Below are 23,580 nucleotides of genomic sequence, written 5' to 3'. Positions count from 1 at the left end.
TGAAAGGTTTGAGGGATTCGCCTATACTCTTGCTACAGATATGTTTCAGGGGTCCGCCTATACTCTTGCTACAGAAATGTTTCAGGGGTCCACCTATACACTTGCTACTGAAAGATTTGCGTCCTGTGCGGGGTGAAACTCTGCCATGTTTGGGCACTCTGATTTCTTCATGTGTAGTACTGTCTTTCGGTTTCATGGGCCCACCTATGCTGTGGGTGCACAAAGACTCCCCATTGAGGTGTTTTATGTATCTGGCACAAATATACTGAATGACTTGGGCAGAAGTGTGGGCCAAGGTCCTGGGCGGGGTGAAACTCTGCCATGTTTGGGTACTCTGATTTCTTCATGTGTAATACTGTCTTTGATTTTCATAGGCTCGCCTATGCCGTGGGTGCACAAAGACTTCCCATTGCGGTGTTTTAGCTATCTGGCAAAAATACACTGAATGACTTGGGCAGAAGTGTGGGCCGAGGTCCTGGGCGGGGTGAAACTCTGCCATGTTTGGGCACTCTGATTTCTTCATATGTAATACTGGCTTTGGGTGGCATGGGCTCTCCTATGCTGTGGGTGCACAAAGACTTCCCATTGCGGTGTTTTATCTATCTGGCACAAATACACTGTGACTTGAGCAGAAGTGTGGGCTGAGGTCCTGGGCGGGGTGAAAACTATGCCATGTTTGGGCATCGATTTCTTCATGTGTAATACTGTCTTTGAGTTTCATGGGCTTGGGTTTTCAATGCCTGCTCCAGATCCCACAGCAAAAATCCACTGGTGGACATGAGGCCTTAGGGTGACTACTCACTAGCGTTTATTTTCTGCTGCGAATTTGCTGCTATTTTTTTCTTCCAATTGTCAATGGGACTTCCTAATGTTAAAACTGCGACGCAATTTTGCGTTTTTAACATTAGAAAGTTTCATTGACAATTGGAAGAAAAAATAGCAGCAAATTCGCAGCAGAAAAAAAACCCGCAAGTGGCTAGTCACACTTAGGCTTTAAAAAAAAAAAAAAAAAAAAAAAGTCTAAACCCTAAGCTCTTTGCTTGATCAGAAGTTGGCAGATCATCCTAATATCAGCAACCTGGATCTTCAATGAACTGGAGAAAGTTTAAAATTGCAGTTACTCTGGTTTGGTCTGATAGATCCTGACTTAATTGTTCCCCTGAAAAAGACAAAAAAAGCCTTCCAGATACGGTTATACATTTATTATGTAACCAGTTTCTTACTACATAATACAGTGTTATTGGTTCATGCTGAATTGTGCTTGAGAAAGGAGCACACAGGCTCCAAAACGTGTTGTCTCTATCTAATAAACCACTATTTACATATTCATCAAGTTTTCACCATTTATTTATCAGTCCTGGTTAACCATCCATCTTCAGCCACTTGGTCAATGCGCGGCCTTACTTTGGTGCGGTTTCACGTCTGGGCACTCTGAGCGCAGAAGTTCTTTTCTCTTTCAGTTCTTACTGCATAATAAATACTACCGCATCTGACAAGCCATTTGCCTCAATCTCCAAGTTGTCAGGTGTAGGCTCCTGCTTTCTGGATGAAGGTCATCTTGAAGGGAACATTTCCAATAATTTAACAGAAGGTGATACAAACCGTTCTTGCGCCAGAACTGTGAAATTAGTATAACTTCCGCTTGGTCTACTACTGTGTTTATTACTACTCTTAGAATTAGGGCGAATGGAGAAAAGCATACAGAAGCCCTACTGTCCAAGTTTGGAAAAATACTTCCAGAGCTGTTGGTCTGTCCTGAAGGTAAAGTAAATCAAAGTTCTCTACTTCCATATTTTGTCTTGTTGCAAAAAGAACTACTATTGAGATTCCCCATTTTTGAACGAACTGTAAAAGATTTGGTGATTGAGACACCATTCTCCTTTTTTAAGGTGTTCCTGCTTAAAAAAATCTGCTACTTTGTGTTTTTGTACACCCTAACTTGTTGAGGTACAGTTGCATTGTGCGATAATGTTTTCACATTTTGATTTAGGACGCCCACTTTCAGAGCCTTGGAGTTTGAGGGTGGTTTTTGCATCCTTGGTCTTCACAAGCCATGTATCATTCTGCCTTCTGAGTGAGCTCCCCATTTATTTTGCTGCTGTTTGTACTTATAACCACAGGATTAGGAAAAGAACACAGAACCCCGTAAAGAATATTTTCCTTTCTTAACCACCCTTTTAGGGACCACTTGGCTGAGGCTTGTACCAAGATGTTTTGTTTTTTTTAAATTTAGGGAGTATTGTGTTTTGTTCCATTTCGATATTTGGCCTGTGCCCACATGACTGCAGGAACACAGAAGCAAGATCGATGTAAGACGCATAGCTTGCACAATGGAGACCAATTATGCTATCATTACGGAAGGTTTTTTCCTTGAACAGTTTGTTTTTTTTGAAAGGAAGTGTTTTTGACAGAGAATTTAATTGGATTCCCAAAAATAGTGATTTGACCCAAGGTAAGGTCTCATTTGGAGATTCTGGACTTGCTGAACCTGTCTGCTGACCTCTTTCTGTGAAACTCCTTTAGTCAAGAGATCGTCCAGATAAGGTACTAATACAATTCAAAGGTGGGGGCTGCAAACTGGAAATGTTGAGGACAGGCCTTTAACATCATTGCTACGTGTAAAAGCTTCTGGTCTGTTGGAAAAATGGGTAAATAAGCATCGCTTAGGTCTATTATCTGGGCCGTAAAACAAATTTTTTTTTTTTTTTTTTTTACTGTTTCCACATTGAATGTTTTGTATACTATGAAACTGCGTAGACCTCACAGATATCTAATAGGCTGAAAATTTCCATTTGTTTTTTTTTTTAATAAAAAGAAAAGAAAAAAAAAGGTGGGGGTATAAACCTTTGTCAACTTGATCCTAGAGAACTGGAACAAGAGCTTTCTTTTCCAACAGGTTTTGAATTTCTTGATGCAGGTCTTTCTGCCTCACTAGATTTGAAAAAGAAGTAAGGAGTAATTGTTCTGGTAAGGTACCCAAAAAGATTCCAGCTGATAACTGTTTACATCTAGAGCATATTGAGAACTGGAGCATCTCCAAAATGCTGTTCTGCAGACCTCAGTGACAGAAACCCAGCAGAACTGCCTCTCTTTGTTCCTCACCACACAGCTCCAATGGCTGGATAGCAACTGCTGTGGGCAGCACTTCCTCACCTGTAGATGAGGTAGTTGGAGGCCTGAAATCCTTCACGCCCTCACCATCTATGGCACCTACTCCTGCGCTACAGTGGTGGTGGACCACCACCACCGACTGGAAGGCCCATCTTGAATCTCTACCAAGCAAATAAGAAATGGACAGCCGACTTCCCATAAACAGGACATGGATACACTGTCATGCGCAGGCATATGCATTCACACAAAGACAGGAATTAGGTTTACCTGTTAATTCCTTTTCTGAAGTCATCCTGACAGCATACACATGGAGGATGTCCACTGGACCCCTGTTGGGACAGGAAGCGGAAAAACATACAAAAGGCACCTCCCGCCACCGGCTCACCAGTGTGTACCAAATAACTACAGTGACCCGGCTTTGCTTAATCACTCATTTTTAATACCGAAACCATAGTACAATACGTTACTTCACGTAGAGAAGGATAACTGAAGGGGAGGGAAAAGCCCCTATGCTGTCAGGATGACTTCAGAAAAGGAATTAACAGGTAAACCTAATTCCTGTCTTCCCCTCGTCATCCTGACAGCATACACATGGAGGAATACCAACAACCAAGGGCTTTAGGGAGGGACCACTGCTTGCAGAACTTTCCGCCCAAAGGCCGTGTCCCGGCTGGCCCCCACATCCAGACGATAGTGTTTTACAAAGGTATGGGTGCTTGACCATGTGGCGGCTCTGCAAATCTGGTCGGTTGTCGCCTGGGCTCTCTCCGCCCAGGAACAGGCGACCGCCCTAGTAGAATGGGCTCTAACTTCGCCCGGGAGTGGGATCCCTTGGGATCTGTATGCCTCTTCTACGGCCCTCCTGACCCACCGCGCTAGGGAGTCCTTAGTAGCGGCCCCTCCTCTGCGTGGACCCTGAAATTGAATGAAGAGGTTATTAGATTTCCTAAAGGTATGTGAGACCTCTAAGTACTTCAGAACTGCTCGTCTCACGTCTAGGTTATGGAACCTCTGTTCCGTAGTGTTCCGGGGTTCCTGGCAGAAGGAGAGAAGTACTATTCTTTGCTCTCTGTGAAAGTCCGTGAGGACTTTCGGTTGAAAGAAGGGTCGGGCCTAAACTCTATCTTGTCCGGGAAGATGGTCATATATGGGGTTTTTATAGAGAGGGCTTGGATTTCCCAATCCGCCTGGCGGATGTAATGGCCACTAGGAAGGCAACCTTATATGAGAGGGTCTTAACTGAGAGTTCTTCCAGGGGCTCGAAGGGGTGTGCGCAAAGGGCCTGTAAAACAAGATTCAGGTCCCATGGGGGCATGGTTCTTCTTATAAAGGGGTGAAGTCTGACTGCTCCTTTAAGGTATTTTTTGACTAGCCTATGGTCGCCTAACGGGAAGTCAAAGAAGGCTCCTAGGGCGGCCACCTGGACCTTAAGGGTACCAGGTTTTAGGCCCATGTCCAGTCCATCCTGAAGGAACTCTAGAATCTTATTAATGTCTGGTTGTTGGAGGTCGTGAATACTGTGCCCCAACCACCTAGAGAAGGTGTCCCACACCCTGGTGTATATGTTCCTGGTGGACTCTTTGAGACTCTCACATAAGGTCGTGGTCACCCTCCCTGATAGGCCCTGGTTCAGGTATTTTACCCGCACAGCTTCCAGGCCGCTAGTCTGAACTGTCGGGCTTTTGGGCAAATCAGGGGACCCTGTTCTAGGAGGTCGTCTCTCCACGGCAGATGTAGGGGCTCCTGTGTTGATAGAGCGGCCAGGAGCGGGAACCAAGGTCTCTTGGGCCAGAACGGGGCCACCAGGATAACGGAGCCCGGGGACCCCTGGATCTTCTTTAGAACCCGAGGGATCAGGGGGATAGGTGGAAAGGTGTATGTCAGGTCCCATTCCCATGCTTGGGATAGTGCGTCTATTCCCAGGGAGCCCCCGTCTGCCCCCCTGGAAAAGAACCGGGGACACTTGTTGTTCTCCCGAGAGGCAAACAAGTCCACCTTTGGAGTCCCCCATCTTTCTGTAATCAATTGGAATGCCTCTGGATGTAGTGCCCACTCCCCAGGGTCTATCCTCCTGCGGCTGAGGTAGTCTGCCATGGCATTCTCTGGGCCCCTTATGTGGAACGCTGAAACGGAAGGCATCCGCTGCTCTATCCACCCGAGCACTTTCGCCGCCAGGTCTTGTAGTCGGGGGTTCCGCGTGGATCCCTGGTGGCGAATGAGGGACACAGTTGTTATGTTATCCGAAAATATCTTAATGGGTCTACCCACGATCTCTGTCTCGAGGTCACGGATGGCCCTCCAGACCGCGCAAAGCTCCTTGTAATTGGAGGATTGAGTGGCCTCTTTCTGGTTCCAGCCCCCCTGGACATAGTGACAGCCTAAGTGGGCCCCCTAGCCAGTTGCGCTCGCGTCAGTGAAGATGGATGCTGGGGATGCCGGGTCCCAACTTGTGGACCTGGCGAGGTTGGAGATAGACGTCCACCACCCCAAGGAGGACCTTACTTTATGAGTGAGGGTGACTTCCTGATCCAGGGAAGCTGGTGATTTGTCCCAGTTGCTCAGGATAAAGTCCTGGAGAGTTCTACCATGTAACTGGGCCCACGGGACTACTCCAATACAGGCTGGCATGAGACCGAGGACCCTCATGCCTCTCCTAAGGGAGACTTGGGAGGCTAACGAAAGTGCCCGGCTTTCGTCTTGGATCGTTTTTTGCTTTTCTAGCGGGAGGGAAGAGCACTGGTGGTGTGAGTCCAGGATAACCCCCAGGAACTTTTTCCTTTGTTCGGGCTGAAGACTGGATTTGTCGAAGTTAATGATCCAACCTAGCGACTCGAACAGGTGGAGGGTGAGGTTGACCCGGTGCTGGAGTTCCGAGGGTGATCCTGCTATAAGCAGGAAATCGGCGAGGTATGGGACAATTAGTACTTTGTCCGTCCTTAGTGCTGCTACCATCTCCAATACTAGTTTGGAGAACACCCGAGGTGCGGAGGAAATCCCGAACGGCAGGCATGTGAATTGGTAATGCGAGACTGACCCTTCTATCACCAGGGCGAATCGAAGAAACTGTTGGGAGTCTGAGTGTATGGGAATATGATAATAGGCGTCTTTTAAGTCCACCGTGGCCATGACGCTATCTGGTGTGTTTAGGGGGATCGCTGATCTTACTGATTCCATTTTAAATCTTCGGTATGTTATAGATTTATTCAGGTATTTCAGGTTGATTATAACTCTGTAGGCCCCGTTAGGCTTCTTAATAAGAAACAAGGGGGAGTAGCACCCTCTGAACCGTTCTTCTGCGGGAACCGGGATAATGGCCCCCAGGGATAGTAGGTCCCGTACCCCCGACTGGAGGGCCCGGGCAGACGCGGGTGACTGGCAGGGGGTAACCACGAACCTCCGGGGAGGGGGGGGGGGCGGAAAACTCAATTCTATAGCCCTCTGAGACCAGGCGTAGGACCCAGGGATTAGAGGTTATTTCGCTCCATCTATTGGCAAACCCCCTAAGTCTGCCCCCCACCTGCCGGATCCCGATGGGCGGATTCTCACCCTTTCCGCCTTTGGGGTAAGACCAGCGTCCGGTTTTCCCCTTCCCCCTGTATGTTCTCGGGGGAACAAAGGGGGGAGGGTAGGAGGAGGAAGGCCGCTTGACGGGTCTCTCTGCTGGTAGCCCCTGACTTTTGTCTGAAGCCTTCTCCAGGAGTGTATCCAGGGAAGGTCCGAAGATGCAATGTCCTTGAAAGGGCAAGGAGCAAAGCCTGTTCTTTGAGGCATTGTCCCCTGTCCAGGCTTTTACCCAGACGGCCCTCCTGGCTGTGTTCAAAAGTGCCGCCGAACGGGCCCCGAACCTTACTGACTCCATCGAGGCGTCCGCCAGGAAGCCGGTGGCCTGTTGGAGGAGGGGAAGGCAGTTGGAGATATCTTCCCTCGAACCCCTTTGCGAGACCAGGGCCTGGAGTTGGTCTAACCAGACCGTCATGGATCTCGCTACCGACGTGGCCGTAATGTTGGTTTTCATGGTGAGGGCCGCCGACTCCCAGGCCCTCTTCATTGCCGAATCCACTCGTGAATCCAGTGGGTCCCGCAATTGGGAGATGTCCTCAAAGGGGAGGGCAGCCTTCTTTGAGACCCTGGCGACCGCCAAATCCACTTTCGGGACGGTGTCCAGGAACTCAATGTCTTGCGGGGTGAAGACCATACGATCTTTAAACTCCTTAGACAGAAAAAACTTGTGTTCTGCCTGTTTCCACTCGGTCAAGATAAGCTGTTTTAGGATATCATTGACCGGGAATGATGGTTTGGGCTGCGGTATGAGTCCCCGGAACAGGGTATCCTGGAGGGATGGCTGCTGCGGCGTCTGTTCCTCCACCTGCATGGTGTGACGGACCGCTGTTAGTAGCTGCCCCAGATCCGCCGATGCGAAGAAGTACTTCCTCGTGTCTTCCATGGGCGGTATGGATTCTGAGGGGGAATCTTCTAAGAACCCTTCCTCAGAGTCTGATTCTTTTAACCGTGACCGCCTTACCGTTTTCGTGGGGGGCGGAACGGAAAGAGACGAGAGAGAGGCCTCGATCTCCTTGCGGATCATAGCTCGGATGTCCGATATCCCCGAGGGGCCTTCCTCACGGACCACTTTCTCTGTGCAGTCTGCGCATAAGGGTTTGGTGTGTCCCTCGTCCAGTCGCCGCAGGCAGACTGGGCACTTGCGCACGCGCTTCTTGGCCTCTCTGCCCTTTTGTGCTTCTCTGTCCTAAGAGAAGGAGACAGCAGAAAGAGGGGGGGTTTTCCAGCACCTGATCCCTTCCTTACCCCTGGTGTGAGCCCCCGGAGGTTTACTCACCAGCAGGCTGCTCTCCGTGTCTTCTCTGGCCCACATCTTTACTTAGGTGCAGACCGAAGACATGGGGGGAATATCCTGCTTTTCTCCTTTTTTTTTTTTTGGATTTTCAAATTTGGCGCCTTTTCCCTCGAGGCCCCGCCCCCCCGTGACGCGGTCGTGCTGACGTCATGCCGCCGCACCGGACCCGGGGGATACACTCTGAGGAGGGTGCATAGATGTCCGATCGAGCGCGACAGTGGGCCCGCGCCGCGCGCTCTCCCCACCCCCCTCGCTGGCATACCTGCTCAGCCGCTCTGCTGACAGAGGATCTCTGGAAGCCAGGGTAACGGAGCCCGGGTCCTGATGTCCGGAGCGGGCGCCTGATGTCCGGAGGGCGGCTTCCAAGCCCTGCAGGTACCGGGCTGTATCTTCCCAGTGCGACAACCCCACTGGGCAGCGCGCTGGGGAAGGGTTCCCCGCAGGGAACGTGGTGCTGGTCTTTGAGATCCTGCGGGTGAGGGTCCCCACGTAGGGTCTCACCCGCGCAAGCTCTGCCAGCCCGACCAGAGAGTCGTCCCACCACGGGCGGACAGGCTGCATAGGAATCTTCTTTCTTCTTTTTTCCCTGCCTCCAGCATACACCTGGAGGCTTCCGCTTGGACTGTCCTGTAGGGACAGGAAGACACTGGTGAGCCAGTGGCGGGAGGTGCCTTTTGTATGTTTTTCCGCTTCCTGTCCCAACAGGGGTCCAGTGGACATCCTCCATGTGTATGCTGTCAGGATGACGAGGGGAAACAGTGATACGGAGCTCATGGAATCATTAGTTAACGCCCTTCAGAAAAATAACTATCATGGGACTGAAGATAGACATGGAACACAAGTTGTCCCTTAGCTTCCCCACAGTAGGTCTCCCAGTCATTACCCTGTAAATGGAGGAAGATATCAATTAAATATCTAGGGATTCATCTCTTTAGATCTATATTGGGTGTTCGAATTAAAATACAGCCTTCTTAGTATTTTTGAATCTATTCTTACAGCTTGCGGAGTCAGTTGCCATTAACTTGGTTTGACAGGGTTAATGCCCTAAAGTTGGACATCTTCCCTCTGCTTGGGTACAGGTTAACGGCCAATTGTCACATCAGATCCAAATTCGGAATGGCACGAGGCAGGGCTGTCCCCTCTCTCCCTTTCTATATATCCTCATAATGGAGACCCTAGTGAATGGTCTAAGGGCAAACACCATCAAGGGTGTGCGCTTGGCGGACTGAGAGCAAAAAATAGCTCTCTATACCGATGACCTGTTGATTTATCTATCTAATCCCAGAATTGCGCTACTCAACATATTAGAGGAGTTTCAGACATTTGGGCAGCTTTCAAACTTTATGGTTAACACCTTAGCAAGTCGGAGAGCTTGAATATCAACACCCCTTTCAATGAGGAGGCGGCCATGAAATTGGCTTTTTTCTCTAAATGGAAGGAGGGGATTAAATTGAAGTGATCACTATGCCTAAGTATTTAGAGGACCTCTTCCAGAATAATAAGCCACTTCTGGCGAGGCTTGAAAGGGATTTCGACAAATGGCGGACTCTGCCCCTCTCCTGGTTTGGTAGGATCAGTACTGTTAAAATGAACGCGGGTATTAAGACTTGATGCACAGGGAACCACAAAAGATGTGGGTAGCAATGGAACAGGTTTCGGTTCCCAACAGAGGGGCAGGCTTCCCATGGATACTGCGGGGGAAGGGGATGGACACTGAAATCTAGGTCTATTCCCCTTTATTGAAAATGTACTCTCAGCCTGGATAGGTCCGGCCACTAAGGCAGGGCTGATCATCAGACTGGGTCCAATGACACCATTAGTGGGAAACGCTGAGCTGTTAACATTCTACAGGGGAGCAGCAGTGGTGACCATGTTGGTGACGGGTCAAGCTGGTACGCTTCCCAGGGCACAAGACATGATAGTTGAAGGGTGACTTAAGACGCTAAGAGAAATTTGCAGAACAGGAAGACTCCCCTCTGGGGTGTGGTTCCAATACCTCCAACTATGCAATTATATCAGATCCAACGGAGGGGCTTGTTGAGCTGAAGTTCCCCTAACATCCTTTGAGAATCTTCATATTAATAACCCCGCATCCCAAGGTAAAATATCAGATTTATATAGGTTCCTGATGGGGAAGGATACTAGAGACAGGGAGAGAGCTGTGGAGAGAGAGTGGGAAAGGGAGCTGGGTGGCTTGCCCTCTGAGGAGTCGTGGAAAAAAAAAAATTTATTTGGACACAAAATAAAACATCTCTGGTCGATTACAGGAGCTGAATTATAAAATATTGACGAGATGGTACAGGACCTCGGAGAGGCTGGCCAAAATCTTCCCCCCAGTATCCGGACACCTGCTGGAGATGCCTGGTGGAGAGAGGTACCTTTATCCACATCTGGTGGTCCTGCTGATTTTTCCTTTGTGGAGGGAGGTTGGTGCCCTGCCCTTTATTCCTGGGTGTGCAGAGACCAGGTCCGGCTGACTCTGGAGCTGGCACTCCTTTCCATGCTCCCAGGCACAAGCTAAGAGATCACTGCTGAGGTTCTTTATCCTGGCGGTGCGTCAGGTGATCCCCAGGTGATTTTGGACGTGAGAAACCCTGCATTCGCCTACCATGGAGATCTGGAGGAATCCCAGGAATCCTTTCCCCAAGCTCATGGACAGGAAACTGTAACTAAGGAGGTGAAGAGTGTTCTCGGCTTAAAGAAATCTAGGAGGTTCCTCTTTCCTGTCTGGATGGGATGTGGTCTTTCATGGTTGCAGTCACAGAAAATAGCTTTTTACCTTATTGCCATATGTATGTGGATAAATTGTGTTAGTTTTTATATGTTGTACTTTAATATACATTTGCAGTCTGACCTGGTGGTATTTGTTCATGCAAATCTCTGTACCCACAATTGATTTTCTGATTTCAATTGTGACTGTCTAGCATGGGTTCACTCAAAAATCCTCATAAGAGCTATTTTCCCCCTCCTGCTCTGGACTGACTCTTTGGCCAACCTTAAAAACTGCAAGCCTCCATTCGTCATGCTCCATGGCCTACCATTTGAGGAGACAGCCATGTCTTGCTTAGAGGCCACCTTCCAAAAACGTGCTTACCGGAGATAGGAGGGGCTTTCTACATTCTTCGCTCCCACTCAGGTAGGAGGGGCTTTCTACATTCTTCGCTCCCACTCAGGCAGGTATATTAAAGTAGCATTTTCCCCCAGACGCCAGTTCATCCTACAGGCTTCATCACTAATGCTACTGCTTCCAACTTCACAGACACCCAACACAAAGTTTTTGGCATCTTCTAGCCCTTGGCTTTCAGCAGTTGTGTAAGCTCATGGATTATAGTGAGCCAATGATCACTGTCTGCAGAGCCTCTTTCTAAGGCCCCCAGCTTCCTTTCTTGGGACTTGAGTCCATTTCTAAGGTCACAATAAAACTCAATGGGAGCGTTTGTTTTTAAATACAGGGTCTAGAGTGTGTAGACCGCATGGCTGGATGAGGTCTGTCAGAGTTGGTACTATATAACTACGTAATTATGTGTATTCCATTAGTTTTAATAGTTCACTCTGTAATAATTCCAAACACACAGTATGAAGAAATGTTTTATTAAATATTTGGGATGAATGGTCATTTTAACAAGAGGTACATAACAAGAACGTAAATTCCACTGTAAGTCAGTATAGCCTGTGTAGATAAAAGTGGGAGGCATACAGCTACTATTTATTATAACCAATAGGACTGTATGAGGTGACGATTTAAACCAGAGAAGAGCAAAGCTGAAATGTGCTTTAACTATTAAGTAGATAACCTCCCAACAGAAGTGGAATTTAAGGAAACAAATAACCGTAACTGAGAAAACATAAAATTCTTCTGGACATCCCAATCTAAATCTCAAATTGTATAGCCGCCATTTCAATTAACATATTTTAGATGAGCAGTTCCAAACGGTGACGTCCACGTTCCTGGTAAGGCCTAAGAGTCCAAGGAGAGAAAAAAAAAAATAATTCAGTTGACTTTTATACAGAATTACATGTCCTTGTTGTACAATAATCTCGAAACGAAGATAGATGCACCCCGGTAGAAAGCACGCATTACGGCTACGGTTTTAATGGTTATCTGCTTTTAAAAAGGGAGGGAATAACCCTTACAATGACATCATCACAGCCTAAAAGGACCCCTACAGAAAAGTCAGCTGTGTTCCAGGACGCATTACAAGTGGGCCCTATTGGTCGTTCTACCCTTTCTTGGCAATATAATGGAGGAGCTTGTACCAAAAACCGGTTCAGTCCATTTTGCAAGTTTTCAGACAAGTGAAAAAACAAACAAAGCCTAAACACATCTGTGTGCTGTGAACTTGTTGTAGTTCTACATATTATATAGGTCTTTGTGGGCTGTAGATATAAAATCTGGACTTTACAGGATGTCTATTATTGAGCGCGAAAAGTTTGAATCCTAACCAGAACAATGCAAGTCCATTGGCTGAACTTGGCGCTATACAAACAGGTCCCCACATAAAGTGGGCAGTCTGCTTGGAACCAACTTATTCCACAGGGCTTTCAGGTAATTTATTTATTACCCTCCAGGAAGATTGGAAGGCTGAGTCAACCTTGAGACGGCTACCTGAACCAGGAATAACATTCGCCCCTACTCTGGTTAGGGTTATTGATCAGTTGTCGGTTATTCAGAACCACAAGGGACATAGAACTTATTTAAGAAATAAACAAAAACGTGGATTGAACTTCTTTTCATGAAGAGAACGCCTTTTTTCTCTACCACAAGGAATTAATTCTCTACATTAATTTTCTTCCATTTAATTCAAGCCTTCTTGGAACCCAAGAGAACGCTTCCAGCCCATAGCAGCATGGAAGGAGGTTAAAATAAGCAGTCCCTCAATAAGGGGTATTAAGAGACTGGATCCTGTATTCCGTGGACTTCCTAACTTTTATATACCGGTCAGTTATCTCAGTATGTCCCTATTCCCCATTCCACAATCAAGTGCACGCCATATTCATTCTAGAAACTTGCCTATTTTAAGATTTATAGCTACTTATACAGGCAAAATATATTCCCCCCTCAGCATACTCTTCATGGATTCCTTTCTATTTCCATAGTAATACACAGTATATAAACTAATATGACTTACGTCCAATTTTTCAATAGGACAACTTACAAAAAAACCACTTACTTTGGAAAAGTCAATAACAGTGCTTGAAGTTGGCCGATGGAACCCACTGGTGGGATGTAACACACCAGGCTCATCTCTTTCCATATATTGGTGCTGTGAAAACACAGCGTTGTCTGGTTGAGGTTGATGGAAAACGTGAGAATTCATGACTGGCTGAGACCACTCTGAAAACCCATCTTCATGTTCAAAAAAAACAAAAAATTAAAATTAAATTAACGTAACATTTCAACAATTCTGTACTTGGCAATCTACTGTACAACATCATGATAAACGGCTGCTAATAATTTCTGTAGATGCTACTACTTGGGAATGGGGGTAGGGAAAGGAACAAGTGGGGGGAAAAAAAAATAAGAGCACAACGTTCTATGAGTAAAAGTCTTTTGCTCTACATCGCTGGTGCAGAAATGACACAAAACAGAAAAAAACTGTTCCAAGTTTAACCAAGTCCCATACAAGTGCAGCCAGTAGGCAAGTGGATGACTACCAAGTGGTGACAAAAAAGGTCCAAGCAAGACAGTCAACTTTCTTTGCCCAAGTTTTTCCAAAGCCTTACGCGGCTTCTAAAACTATCTTCTGGTAGGTCAGGTAATGACTGATCACGCTGGCATGAGAGAAGCAAAGCTTAAAGGGGTTGTCTCGTGAAATCAAGTGGGGTTCAGCACTTCTGTATGGCCATATTAATGCACTTTGTAATATACATCGTGCATTAATTATGAGCCATACAGAAGTTATTCACTTACCTGCTCCGTTGCTAGCGTCCCCGTCGCCATGGATCCGTCTAAATTCGCTGTCTTCTGGCGTTTTTAGACGCGCTTGCGCAGTCCGGTCTTCTCCCTGGTGAATGGGGCCGCTCATGCCGGAGAGCTGGTCCTCGTAGCTCCGCCCCGTCACGTGTGCCGATTCCAGCCAATCAGGAGGCTGGAATCGGGCAATGGACCGCACAGAGCCCACGGTGCACCATGGGAGAAGACCCGCGGTGCATCGTGGGTGAAGATCCCGGCAGCCATCTTGGTAAAGGAAGAAAGAAGTCGCCGCAGCGCGGGGATTCGGGTAAGTAAGAAACTTTTTTTTTTTTTAACCCATCCCTTGGGTTTGTCTCGCGCCGAACGGGGGGCCTATTGAATAAAAAAAAAAAAAACGTTTCGGCGTGAGACAACCCCTTTAATCTTCATTGAGTTTGTCCAATATCAATTCATGCATCGAGTTCACAAGATCTGCAGTGAGAACTTTAGGCAGCCGCCGAGAAATGGTGGTTTGTTAACCCCTTCTCACCCCAGGACATAAATGCACACCCCAGCTGGGAAGCAGTTCTTAGCCTAGGGCATACATTTACGCTTATGGATGGCACAGGCTTACAAGCGGAGGCCACACCATCTGCAATGGTGCTGTGACTGACAGCCGGCCTCCCACCGGTAAGTGGAGGGCCAATAGTTTGACATGGCGTCGGCAATGGCCTGTGTTCGCCATCAACAGCGACAATGCATTACAGTACAGAAGTACTGCGATGTATCAGCAATCACAGGATTGCAGATTCAAGAGCCCTATAGGGACATAAGTGTAAAAAAAAAAAAAAAAAGGGTATTTTCTTTTCCATTGTTTAAAAGCAAAAAAACACAATAAATTTGATCAAAATGGCGTTATTATCCCAAAAATGGTACCAATAAAAAACTACAGCTTGTCACACAAAAACTATGCCCTCACAGAGCTCTGTTGATAGTTAAAGGTCCAACGTCCACATGCAGATTTCAATTATAAAGAGCCGCACCTCTTGCCACCCATAGGGATGCATTAGCATCTGTGCGGCAAGTAAAAGCATGCGGATGTGATTTTCTTCCTGGCGTGTGGGTCGCACGCACAGGAAGGAATCGCAGCATGCGCCATTTTTCTGCGGGTCCCGGAGCAACGGCTTCCTTTACTGCAGTCATTAATAGCCAGTAACGCAGTCACCTAACTAACAAGGTGAACTTGAATCCCTTTGTAATAGTCCGTGCTCCCTACCTGGTCCACTATTAACTCCAAACGACCATATGCCATTTTGTCCAACAGGTGGTGAATAGGTGTTACCAGACGTACAAGAGCCGCTCTGTCGAATTCGCGCTAGTCTCTCTGTTCCAATAGGAGGCGGTATTTTGCGATCATTTGTAAAGTTGACTTGCTGCATTGGGACCGATAACTGAATATCAGATGCTGACGGCAGAGGGGAGGTTGAACCAGACAGAGCTGGCGGGCAAAGAGGCTGACCTGAAATATAAAGCAGCGAGATATGGCAATGCGTATACTAAAAGAAGAAGCAGAAATGTGCTCAGAGCTCATGGAATTGAAGTAATTCATACATACATGGATTTGAAGAATTAGTCCAAGGATGTGGTGAAAAGTGTTGTCTACTAAAACTAGGAGGGCAAACATTAGGTCCTTGCAAAAATATCTGACTTGGATAGAGATTGGTTTCAAAGCTGGTCATGGCCGACGCAGACATGGACAACAAACAGTTGTCGGAGCCGTCAAAGGGTGGCGCTATAAAGAGAAAAGACAAACTCACACCACGTTCATAGCAAGATGCTGAACAATCATCAACTAACCGGCTAGACAATCAAGAGCGAGCTCGTTCTCTTCTCCTGGTCTTCGCTGACCTCCACCAACTAGGAGAGTTGTTGGAAACACATCTGGTAAGAGCTTTAGTGAGACGCTAAGTCCCTAAACCCATCCCCATTACCTTCAAAAAGTACATATCTACCAAAAGCTACATATTGACAGTTTGGGTAGAACATGATTTTTTTTTTCTCTCAACGGCACATACTAGAAACTGTTTAACCCTTTTCAACCCACTGTCTGACGTCTAAAGACATTCTGATTGAAGGCTGTACAGCTTCCGATGTCGAAAGACATCCGGCAGGGTATTCTTATTGTGTATTACTGGCCGCTCTGTTGTCGGGGGCCTCTCCAGCATGTCCAATACCGCAGTACTGGCTCTAGCCAGCAGGTAGCGCATTGTATAATCGCAGAAGGAGAAAACTCCCTAGGAAACCCTGAATCCAAAATTGGATTGCAAAGGGTTAACCTAATTTTCAAAGGCTTTTTCCTTGTATACCCCAAGGATACTGATTTTACTCTTGCTGACTACATAGTCAATATCAAAGGTGATGTTCCACCTTACACTAACATGACAAAAATATATTGGCATTATGATAAACACGCAATTATATTAGGAGTTTCTAATCATCTAATTGGCAGTATCGCCTCAGACATGGAAGACCCTAAACTGCTGCATTAGACAACGCGTTCAGTCTTATTAGCATAATCCCCATCCTATGAAGTTCCAAACTGTAATATTTAGATACAGAGTAACCACCCCGAAAAAAAAGTTGACTCCTACACTGGAACCTGACCTCTTTCCCCAATTAAAAAATAGGGAAGGGATAAGAGGGGGGGGGGGGGGGGGGGTATTAAAAACCCAGAGATCTGATCCAAAAAAAAAAAAAAAAAAAACTCTACAAAAACCCCTCTTGACAAAACAATACAGACTACTTTATTCAAACACATTTCACCGTTAAGTTCAAAGGGCTCATCAGGGATCTCCACTCCGCTCCGCTTGTTCATCTATTACAGTTTGGGACATTATAGGGTGCAGGTTTTTGTTTTTTTTATACAAAATTTGATTACTAATAAAATTGGAATTTTAATCAAAGAACATGGTAGACTTTTCTGTGAATTTCTAAAAAAAAAAAAAAAAAAACCTTTGTGGCTGCAGCTATATATTTTGGCCTGTGGGGCGCGTTTATTCGTGATATTCTGTAAGCTTTCAGTGCATTTAGTCTGTACGCTCAGTGCATGTGCTATTAAATTCTACAGAAGCATACACTGAATGGGTCAATAGACCCGATGGATGCCAGAAGAGTGGCCTTCAGACATTCATCAAGCAGATATACATCTGCTGTGATTTCCTATAGGACACTCTGCGATTTCCTTATACAATGGTGCCCTATGGCAACAGTACAGAAATACGGCAAGACTCACAAGTACCCCGTTTCCACAAGAAAAAAAAAACGCCATGGTCTTATATTAATTTTTGCTCCAAGAGATTTTACCCATTTCATGTATAACTGCCTGAACACTATTTAAATTGACTTTTTAAATTAACTGTCATTTAGGGCTTATTTTTGGAGTAGGGCTGATATTGCAAGCATCCTCAAAAATCATGCTAGGGCTTTTTTGGGGGGTAGGTCTTATTTTCAAGGAAGCCGGGTACATGCAGCTTTCATGCAACTGTCACCTAACATGACTAGTGTGTTCTTCCTTAATACCAGCAGTTATAAAATCTTATTACCTGCCGATCCGGATGAGCGTCCCAGCGATGACGATCTGAAACCTGGTGGATTAGACACGATTAAAGAATGAAAGTTTTCCACGTGTCCGAGCAGGTTATCTGGTCCAGGTGCTTCTTCGCTTAGGAACTGATTAGCCGTTTCTGCAGACGAATGACATCCTCCCCAAGCTTGACCGCCCGGTACCTGGTTCAGGTGACCAGAAAAGTGATTGAGAACTGCGGGTCCGAGTGACTGCGGCAACTGTTTGCTGGCCAAATTCAAGTGTACTTGAGAATTGTTAATCGGCGGCGTCGAAAGGGTAGACTGTATATTGGTTTGCTGGAGTGAGCCTTGAATACTACTGGACTGCGAGTCTGTAACAAAGAGCGCGTGTTCATCCTGCGGCGGCAGTTGTTTTGTAGGCATCATTGAGTTTAATGGGTTTCTATACTGCATCCTATGCAATGCATATTGGTTAGTATGAGGCATGTGCGGAGGAACTCGGCAATTACCGTCAGGCTCTCCAGAAGTTTCGTTCATATTAACTGCAGCTTTTGGTTCGTTTCTTTCTGCCGTACATGAAAAAGTCTCTTCCTTTATAGTTTTGTGTGTCGGTGGACAAAATGATATTTGGTCCCCGATAAACGAGGAATTATCGGGCCAATTCATCCCAGATGCCGAGCGAATGTCCGCCGATTGATCTAATGGACGCATCGTTCTCTGTATTGCCGAAAACCCTTTCGTAGACGAGTAGTGTTCCGCGTGGCCCTCGTTTGCACCGGTGGCGAGCGCATTACTTATGGTTGCCGATGACAAGGAAGAAACTGTAGTACACCGACTTGTGGGATCCGAGGACACAAACAGCCCACTGCCCGCCTTTAACTTGCAAGTGAAGAGTTGTTTACTGATGGATGACGGACTGTTGGCCATGCTTGACTGTTGAGAATTCTCGGCTAGCTTTGAGGTAGAGATTGAACTGCTGAATAAGGATGCATTGTTCTTAGCCGTGTGATCGGTTTCTTGCAAGATATGCTTTGGAGACATATTTTTACTACTTGATCTCACAGGAAAAGGTCCCCATGTGCAGGAAGATGGTCTGAAGGAACCTCCAAGCTGGGTCACTGGTAAGGCAGTGTGTCGGACTGGTTGCATTGGTTGGGCTGTTAAGAGCGCAAACTGTGGCTGGCTAGTAGACATAGGGTGCGTTCCATGCAAAGAGGGGTGCACAATTTCCTGGAAGTTTTTGGTCTGTTTGGAAGACTGAAAAGCAGTCAAAACTCGAGTCATCGATGAAGTGGTGGTGCCAGTTACAAAGGAAGGGCTTTTGTTGGAAGACACAATGCCGGCTCCCGATGATGAATTTATTAGAGTCTTGGGAGTACGAATGTGTCCCTTCGGTATCAAGTCTTCAAGTTCTTTCGCGGGATCTTGAACCAAGGCATTAATCAGTTGTACCACGTATCTTGTAGATTCCGTACCGCCCCTGATGGCGAAGCAAATGGGAAAGTGAGAATCAGAATATCATACAGAGACAAGTTAAAAACACATCCACTGTAAGCCAGTGTCCCACTATGGATATTTTTCCAGTGCATATGAATGCGGTTTAAGGGTCTGTTCACACAGCTGAATCCAATGTCGACATTTTCTGCACAAACTCTACCCCTAAGGCCCAATGCACACAGGCGGATTTGCATTGTGGGATGCGGAATGGGCATCCGCCTCCGGATTCTGCAGCAAATACTGCCCATAGACGGGGTATAGAAGTCACTTTTCCCCGTCCACGAGTGGAAATTGTGATATTTTGTAATTTAAAAAAAAAAAGTTATGTTTTTTTTATACCACAAAGGAAATGAAAAAGCGATCATTTGATCGCTTACACAATGTACTGCAATACTTCAGTAATGCAGTATATTGTATTTTTGAAGACATTCCATTAAAAGCTGTGCCGCAGGCATGGCTTAGTAAGCAGAAATCCATGGCAGCCCTGGGGGCCTTTACCATCTCAGTGCCGCATTTATAGCCTGAAGCAGCAGGATCTAGCCATGTTACAGGCAATGTGTGAAACTAAGGCATTGAACAGAATGACCAGATATTCTATAGAATTCCCAGCGTTCCTTTCATCAAAGTATGAAATAAGAGGACTTCATTCCAGCTTTATTAACTTTACCTAGGACTTATAGTATAGCAGAGAGTACATTGTATTAACTGTGAAACACAAACTAAAAGATAAACCAGGCATTATAAAAAGTTATTAACGACAAAATAGCCGAGAATATTTGCATATTTGTTTTATATTTAGTTTAGAAACTTTATCCAGAATACATTTTCTACAGTCTTTTGGCTACAGGGAATTGTGATGAAGAACCCCGGTGGTGATGCAGGTCCGCGCAGCCGGCTAAAGAGTGAAGGGTTCACTAGCTGCAAACTGTGCCGTCATTAAACAACCTGTAGCTAGGGAATACCTAATGCATTAGCAAGCTGCATCGACCTGCATCACCAAGTAGGACCGGGCCCTAAACAAACGAGGCAATCCTTATCTACTGGAAATTATTCTGCACACGCCATGTTTGCTTTTCCAAAACAGACTTTATGTGCAAGGGTTTCTTTCTAAAGTTTCACTGCAACGTAGAGGTTATAAAAGTGGAAGTACTAATGACTAGAGATGAGCGAGTACTCGCTAAGGACAATTGATCGAGCATTGTCCTTAGCGAGTATCTCCCCGCTGGGCAGAGAAGGTTCGGCTGCCGGCGCGGGTGACAGGTGAGTTGTGGCAGTCAGCAGGGGGAAGAGGGAGAGAGAGAGATCTCCCCTTCGTTCCTCCCTGCTCTCCCCCACCACCGGCAGCCAAATCTTTGCTCCCGAGCGGGCAGGTACTCGCTAAGGGTAATGCTCACTCGAGCAATTGCCCTTAGCGAGTATACTCGCTCATCTCTACTATTGACGCAATGACTTATAATATTTTTAAATAAATACAATGTTCCAAATAATTGTGCTGAGTTCAGTTTTTGAAGACATAACATTAACCCATTCCCGCTGCAGGGCGTAAGTTTACGTCCTGGGAGCGGGGTACTTCCCGCAACAGGGCGTAAACTTACGTCCTGGAGATAGTGCGGGATCACATATGATCCAGCGCTATCCCGCAGCGGGAGCCGGCTGTCAGTCACAGCCGGCGTCTCGCTGCAACAGCGGGGGAACATCGGAGATGCGCCCGCCACTGTTAACCCCTTCCCTGCCGCGATCTAAGTAGATCACGGCAGGGAAAGAGTTCACAGAGGGTGCGCGGCTCCCTCTGTGTCTCCGGCCGGAACTCGCGATGTCATCGCGAGAGCCAGGCCTGTCACCATGGCAACAGGACGCCAGACACTGGCGTCCTGTATTGCCTATGCCTGAGATCGCTGTATGAGCGATAAGGCATGGGAGAGCAGTAGCTCTGCCATGCCTTATGACAGCGATCATCAGGGCAGTGGTTAAAGTCCCTCTGAGGGACACAAACAGTGTAAAAAAAAGAAAGATTTAAAAAATGAATTTAAAAAAATGTAAAAAAAAAAAAAAAAAGAGTAAAAAAACCATTTATGCTTTTTCTCAGATTAGCATAAAAAAAGGTAAAAAAAAAATAAAACCCCACATATTTGGTATTGTCACGTCCGTAACGATGCGTACAATAAGTTGCACATGCTTTTGACTGTGCACGGAAAAAACGCTAAAAAAAAGCTAAAAAAACTGAGGCAAAATGCTCATTTTTAGCATTTTGCCTCACTAAAAACGCAATAAAAGTGATCAAAAAAGCCGTATGTACGCCAAAATGGTACCAATAAAATCTACAGCTCGTCTCGCAAAAAATAAGCCCTCATAGAGCTCTGTACATCAAAAAATAAAAAAGTTACGGGACTTTGAATGCAGCAATTTAGAATAGAAAAAAGATTTCCAAAAAAAAAAAGGGTTTTTATTGCAGAAAAGTGGGAAAACCTAAAAAAATGTTAGAATTTTGGTATCGTTGTAACCGTACCGACCCGCAGAAAAAATGGAAAGTCTCATTTATGCTGCATGATTAACGGTGTAAAAAAAAATTTTAAAACTATGGCAGAATTGATGCGTTTTCTCTCTCTATCATTAAAAAAAAATAAAAAAATTTTACAATATAGTCTATGTACCCAAAATTGGCATCGATAGAAACGACAGTTCGCCACGCAAAAAACAAGCCCTCATACGGCCGCGTCCACGGAAAAATAAAAAAGTTATGGCTTTTGATAAACGGAGAAGAAATCCGCCAAAAATTGTTGCGTCCTTAAGCCCAAAATAGGCCGTGTCATGAAGGGGTTAATATCATTTTCAACATAAAAATCTATTTGCTGCATAAACAAAAAAAGTAAAAAAAAAAAAGCCTTGAAATCAAAGTTTCTATTTCCCGCTATCTATCTCCACACATACAAGCCCTTCTTAGATAGGACTCTTATTCATTGACCTTGTCCAGGCATAGTTTCCGCTTGTATTTCAATAGCGGATGCCAGTATTGCCGACCAGACCTGACGTTTTGAGGTCCACTCTTATAGCTTCCTTCTAAATATGCTCCATTGGTTCTCCGAAGGATTGAGGTCAGGAGGGGTGGGGGGCAAAACCAGGATTTTATTTCCTTTTATGCCCATAGCAGCAAGTGTTTTTTTTGCAGCATGGGATGGTGCATCCTCTTGCATGAGAAGGATTTTATTTAGGGAGGAGGAGGCACGGTTCTTCTTTTTATATCTTGGCAGAACATGCTTCGTTATAAATTCCACATATAGTTCAAAGATCATTTTGACCCCCTCAGGGACCTATCAATTCCCAATATTCCAGCCCAAAACATCTCTCTGCCAGCTCTTTGCTGATGTCTCAGTCTTGTAAGAACAGGGTGGCCGTTCACTAGACATCCAGACCCCCTACCCCCCCCCCCCCCCCATCAGGACCATCCAGTGTAGAATAAAACAGTTTGAGAAATTAGTCTCCATGCATTTCTTTGGTCATTGCAGACGCCAAACTACAGCTTTCTGCACAACGATTGCTCTCTGGACGATCCCGCATTGGGAGGTTCTTAACGATCCGGAGACACCAGCATCTCCCTGTACCTGTTTGCGGCTCATCGGGGGCATTTTTACAGCTGCCCCTTTTAATATAATTAATTTGCCTGGCTGAAACCTTCCTCGTTAGGCCTTATCAGATCGCACTCGCCTGTGCTGTCAATCACTCATATCTTTTCACAGTCCAATGATTTCTTTTCAGTTTCCGTGAAATACCAATTGTTTTCATGCCTTTTACTAGACATTGGACTATTTTCGTGCTCTTCAGCTCAGAAAAGTCTTTCTTCCCCCTCGTATTGCATGAGAACTGTGACTTGCCCAATAATGCGGGTCAGTCACTTTAAGTAACTTTCCCTTTACCCAAGATCACTTGCCAATCTGATGAACAACCCTGTCTGAGATCGCTTTACTTCTCATCTCTTTTTAGATGTATTTTAAGATCTAAACCTTTAAATTGCTCAATTTACTGAAATCCTAATAATAATTAACTTGCATAATGATTTAAAACTCTGTAAAGTTCATTTCTTCTCTACTTTGCCTTCAGGTTTTCGGCCTTGTAAGCAGACAACATACGGTAAGGTGCCGCCACAAATACCTTATAGTGATCATTCTTTCGCCATTCTTATCCTTTTGTTTATCCACATCGATATGGGCGCCGGTAACATCCTGAATAGCAGTAATATTACATCCACCTCTCCCCATTATTCGAGATACTACAGAAGCCGGAACCGACAGCTTCTTCGATCTGCAAAAAAAAAGGACAATGCCTCGTTAAAGGCTACAAAAAACACCAGAAAGTTGTGTTTATTTGACGAGCCACTAACCTCCTAACCACTTCTTTCCATCCTTCTTCTCTCTTTTGTGTTCTCTTAGGGCTATATGTATTCAGCTTCAGATTCGGCAATGTAAGTGGAGTGGCTTTATAAGTGGATGGTGGCAACCTAGTACTTGCATCGTGTTCAATTCTATTTTGGTTTTTACGTTAAAGAAAAAAGCAAAATATGATTTAAAAAAAAAAACCAAAAAAAAAACCGATTAATTTGCACATTAAATGTAACAAAATGTATTAAATCTGTTACTAACAAACA

The 23,580-nt window shown here is 45.7% G+C and overlaps 1 protein-coding gene across 1 annotated transcript in view; it reads right to left on the bottom strand.

Moving 5' to 3' along the window:
- Positions 1-11,538: 11,538 nt before the first annotated feature.
- The window catches only part of ANKHD1 (ankyrin repeat and KH domain containing 1), a 67,964-nt gene continuing 55,922 nt past the window's right edge, over positions 11,539-23,580 (bottom strand). The window contains 7 exon segments of the mRNA XM_066590422.1: positions 11,539-11,924; positions 13,138-13,313; positions 15,136-15,378; positions 15,475-15,651; positions 17,462-18,924; positions 23,088-23,237; positions 23,317-23,457. Of these exon segments, the coding sequence (XP_066446519.1) occupies positions 11,865-11,924; positions 13,138-13,313; positions 15,136-15,378; positions 15,475-15,651; positions 17,462-18,924; positions 23,088-23,237; positions 23,317-23,457 (2,410 nt within the window). The 3' untranslated portion in view covers positions 11,539-11,864.

The sequence above is a fragment of the Eleutherodactylus coqui genome, chromosome 2 (genome assembly GCF_035609145.1).
Source record: "Eleutherodactylus coqui strain aEleCoq1 chromosome 2, aEleCoq1.hap1, whole genome shotgun sequence".
NCBI lineage: Eukaryota > Metazoa > Chordata > Amphibia > Anura > Eleutherodactylidae > Eleutherodactylus > Eleutherodactylus coqui.
The sequence above is the reverse complement of the archived record's forward strand: the minus strand, read 5'-3'. Positions and strand labels throughout refer to the sequence as shown.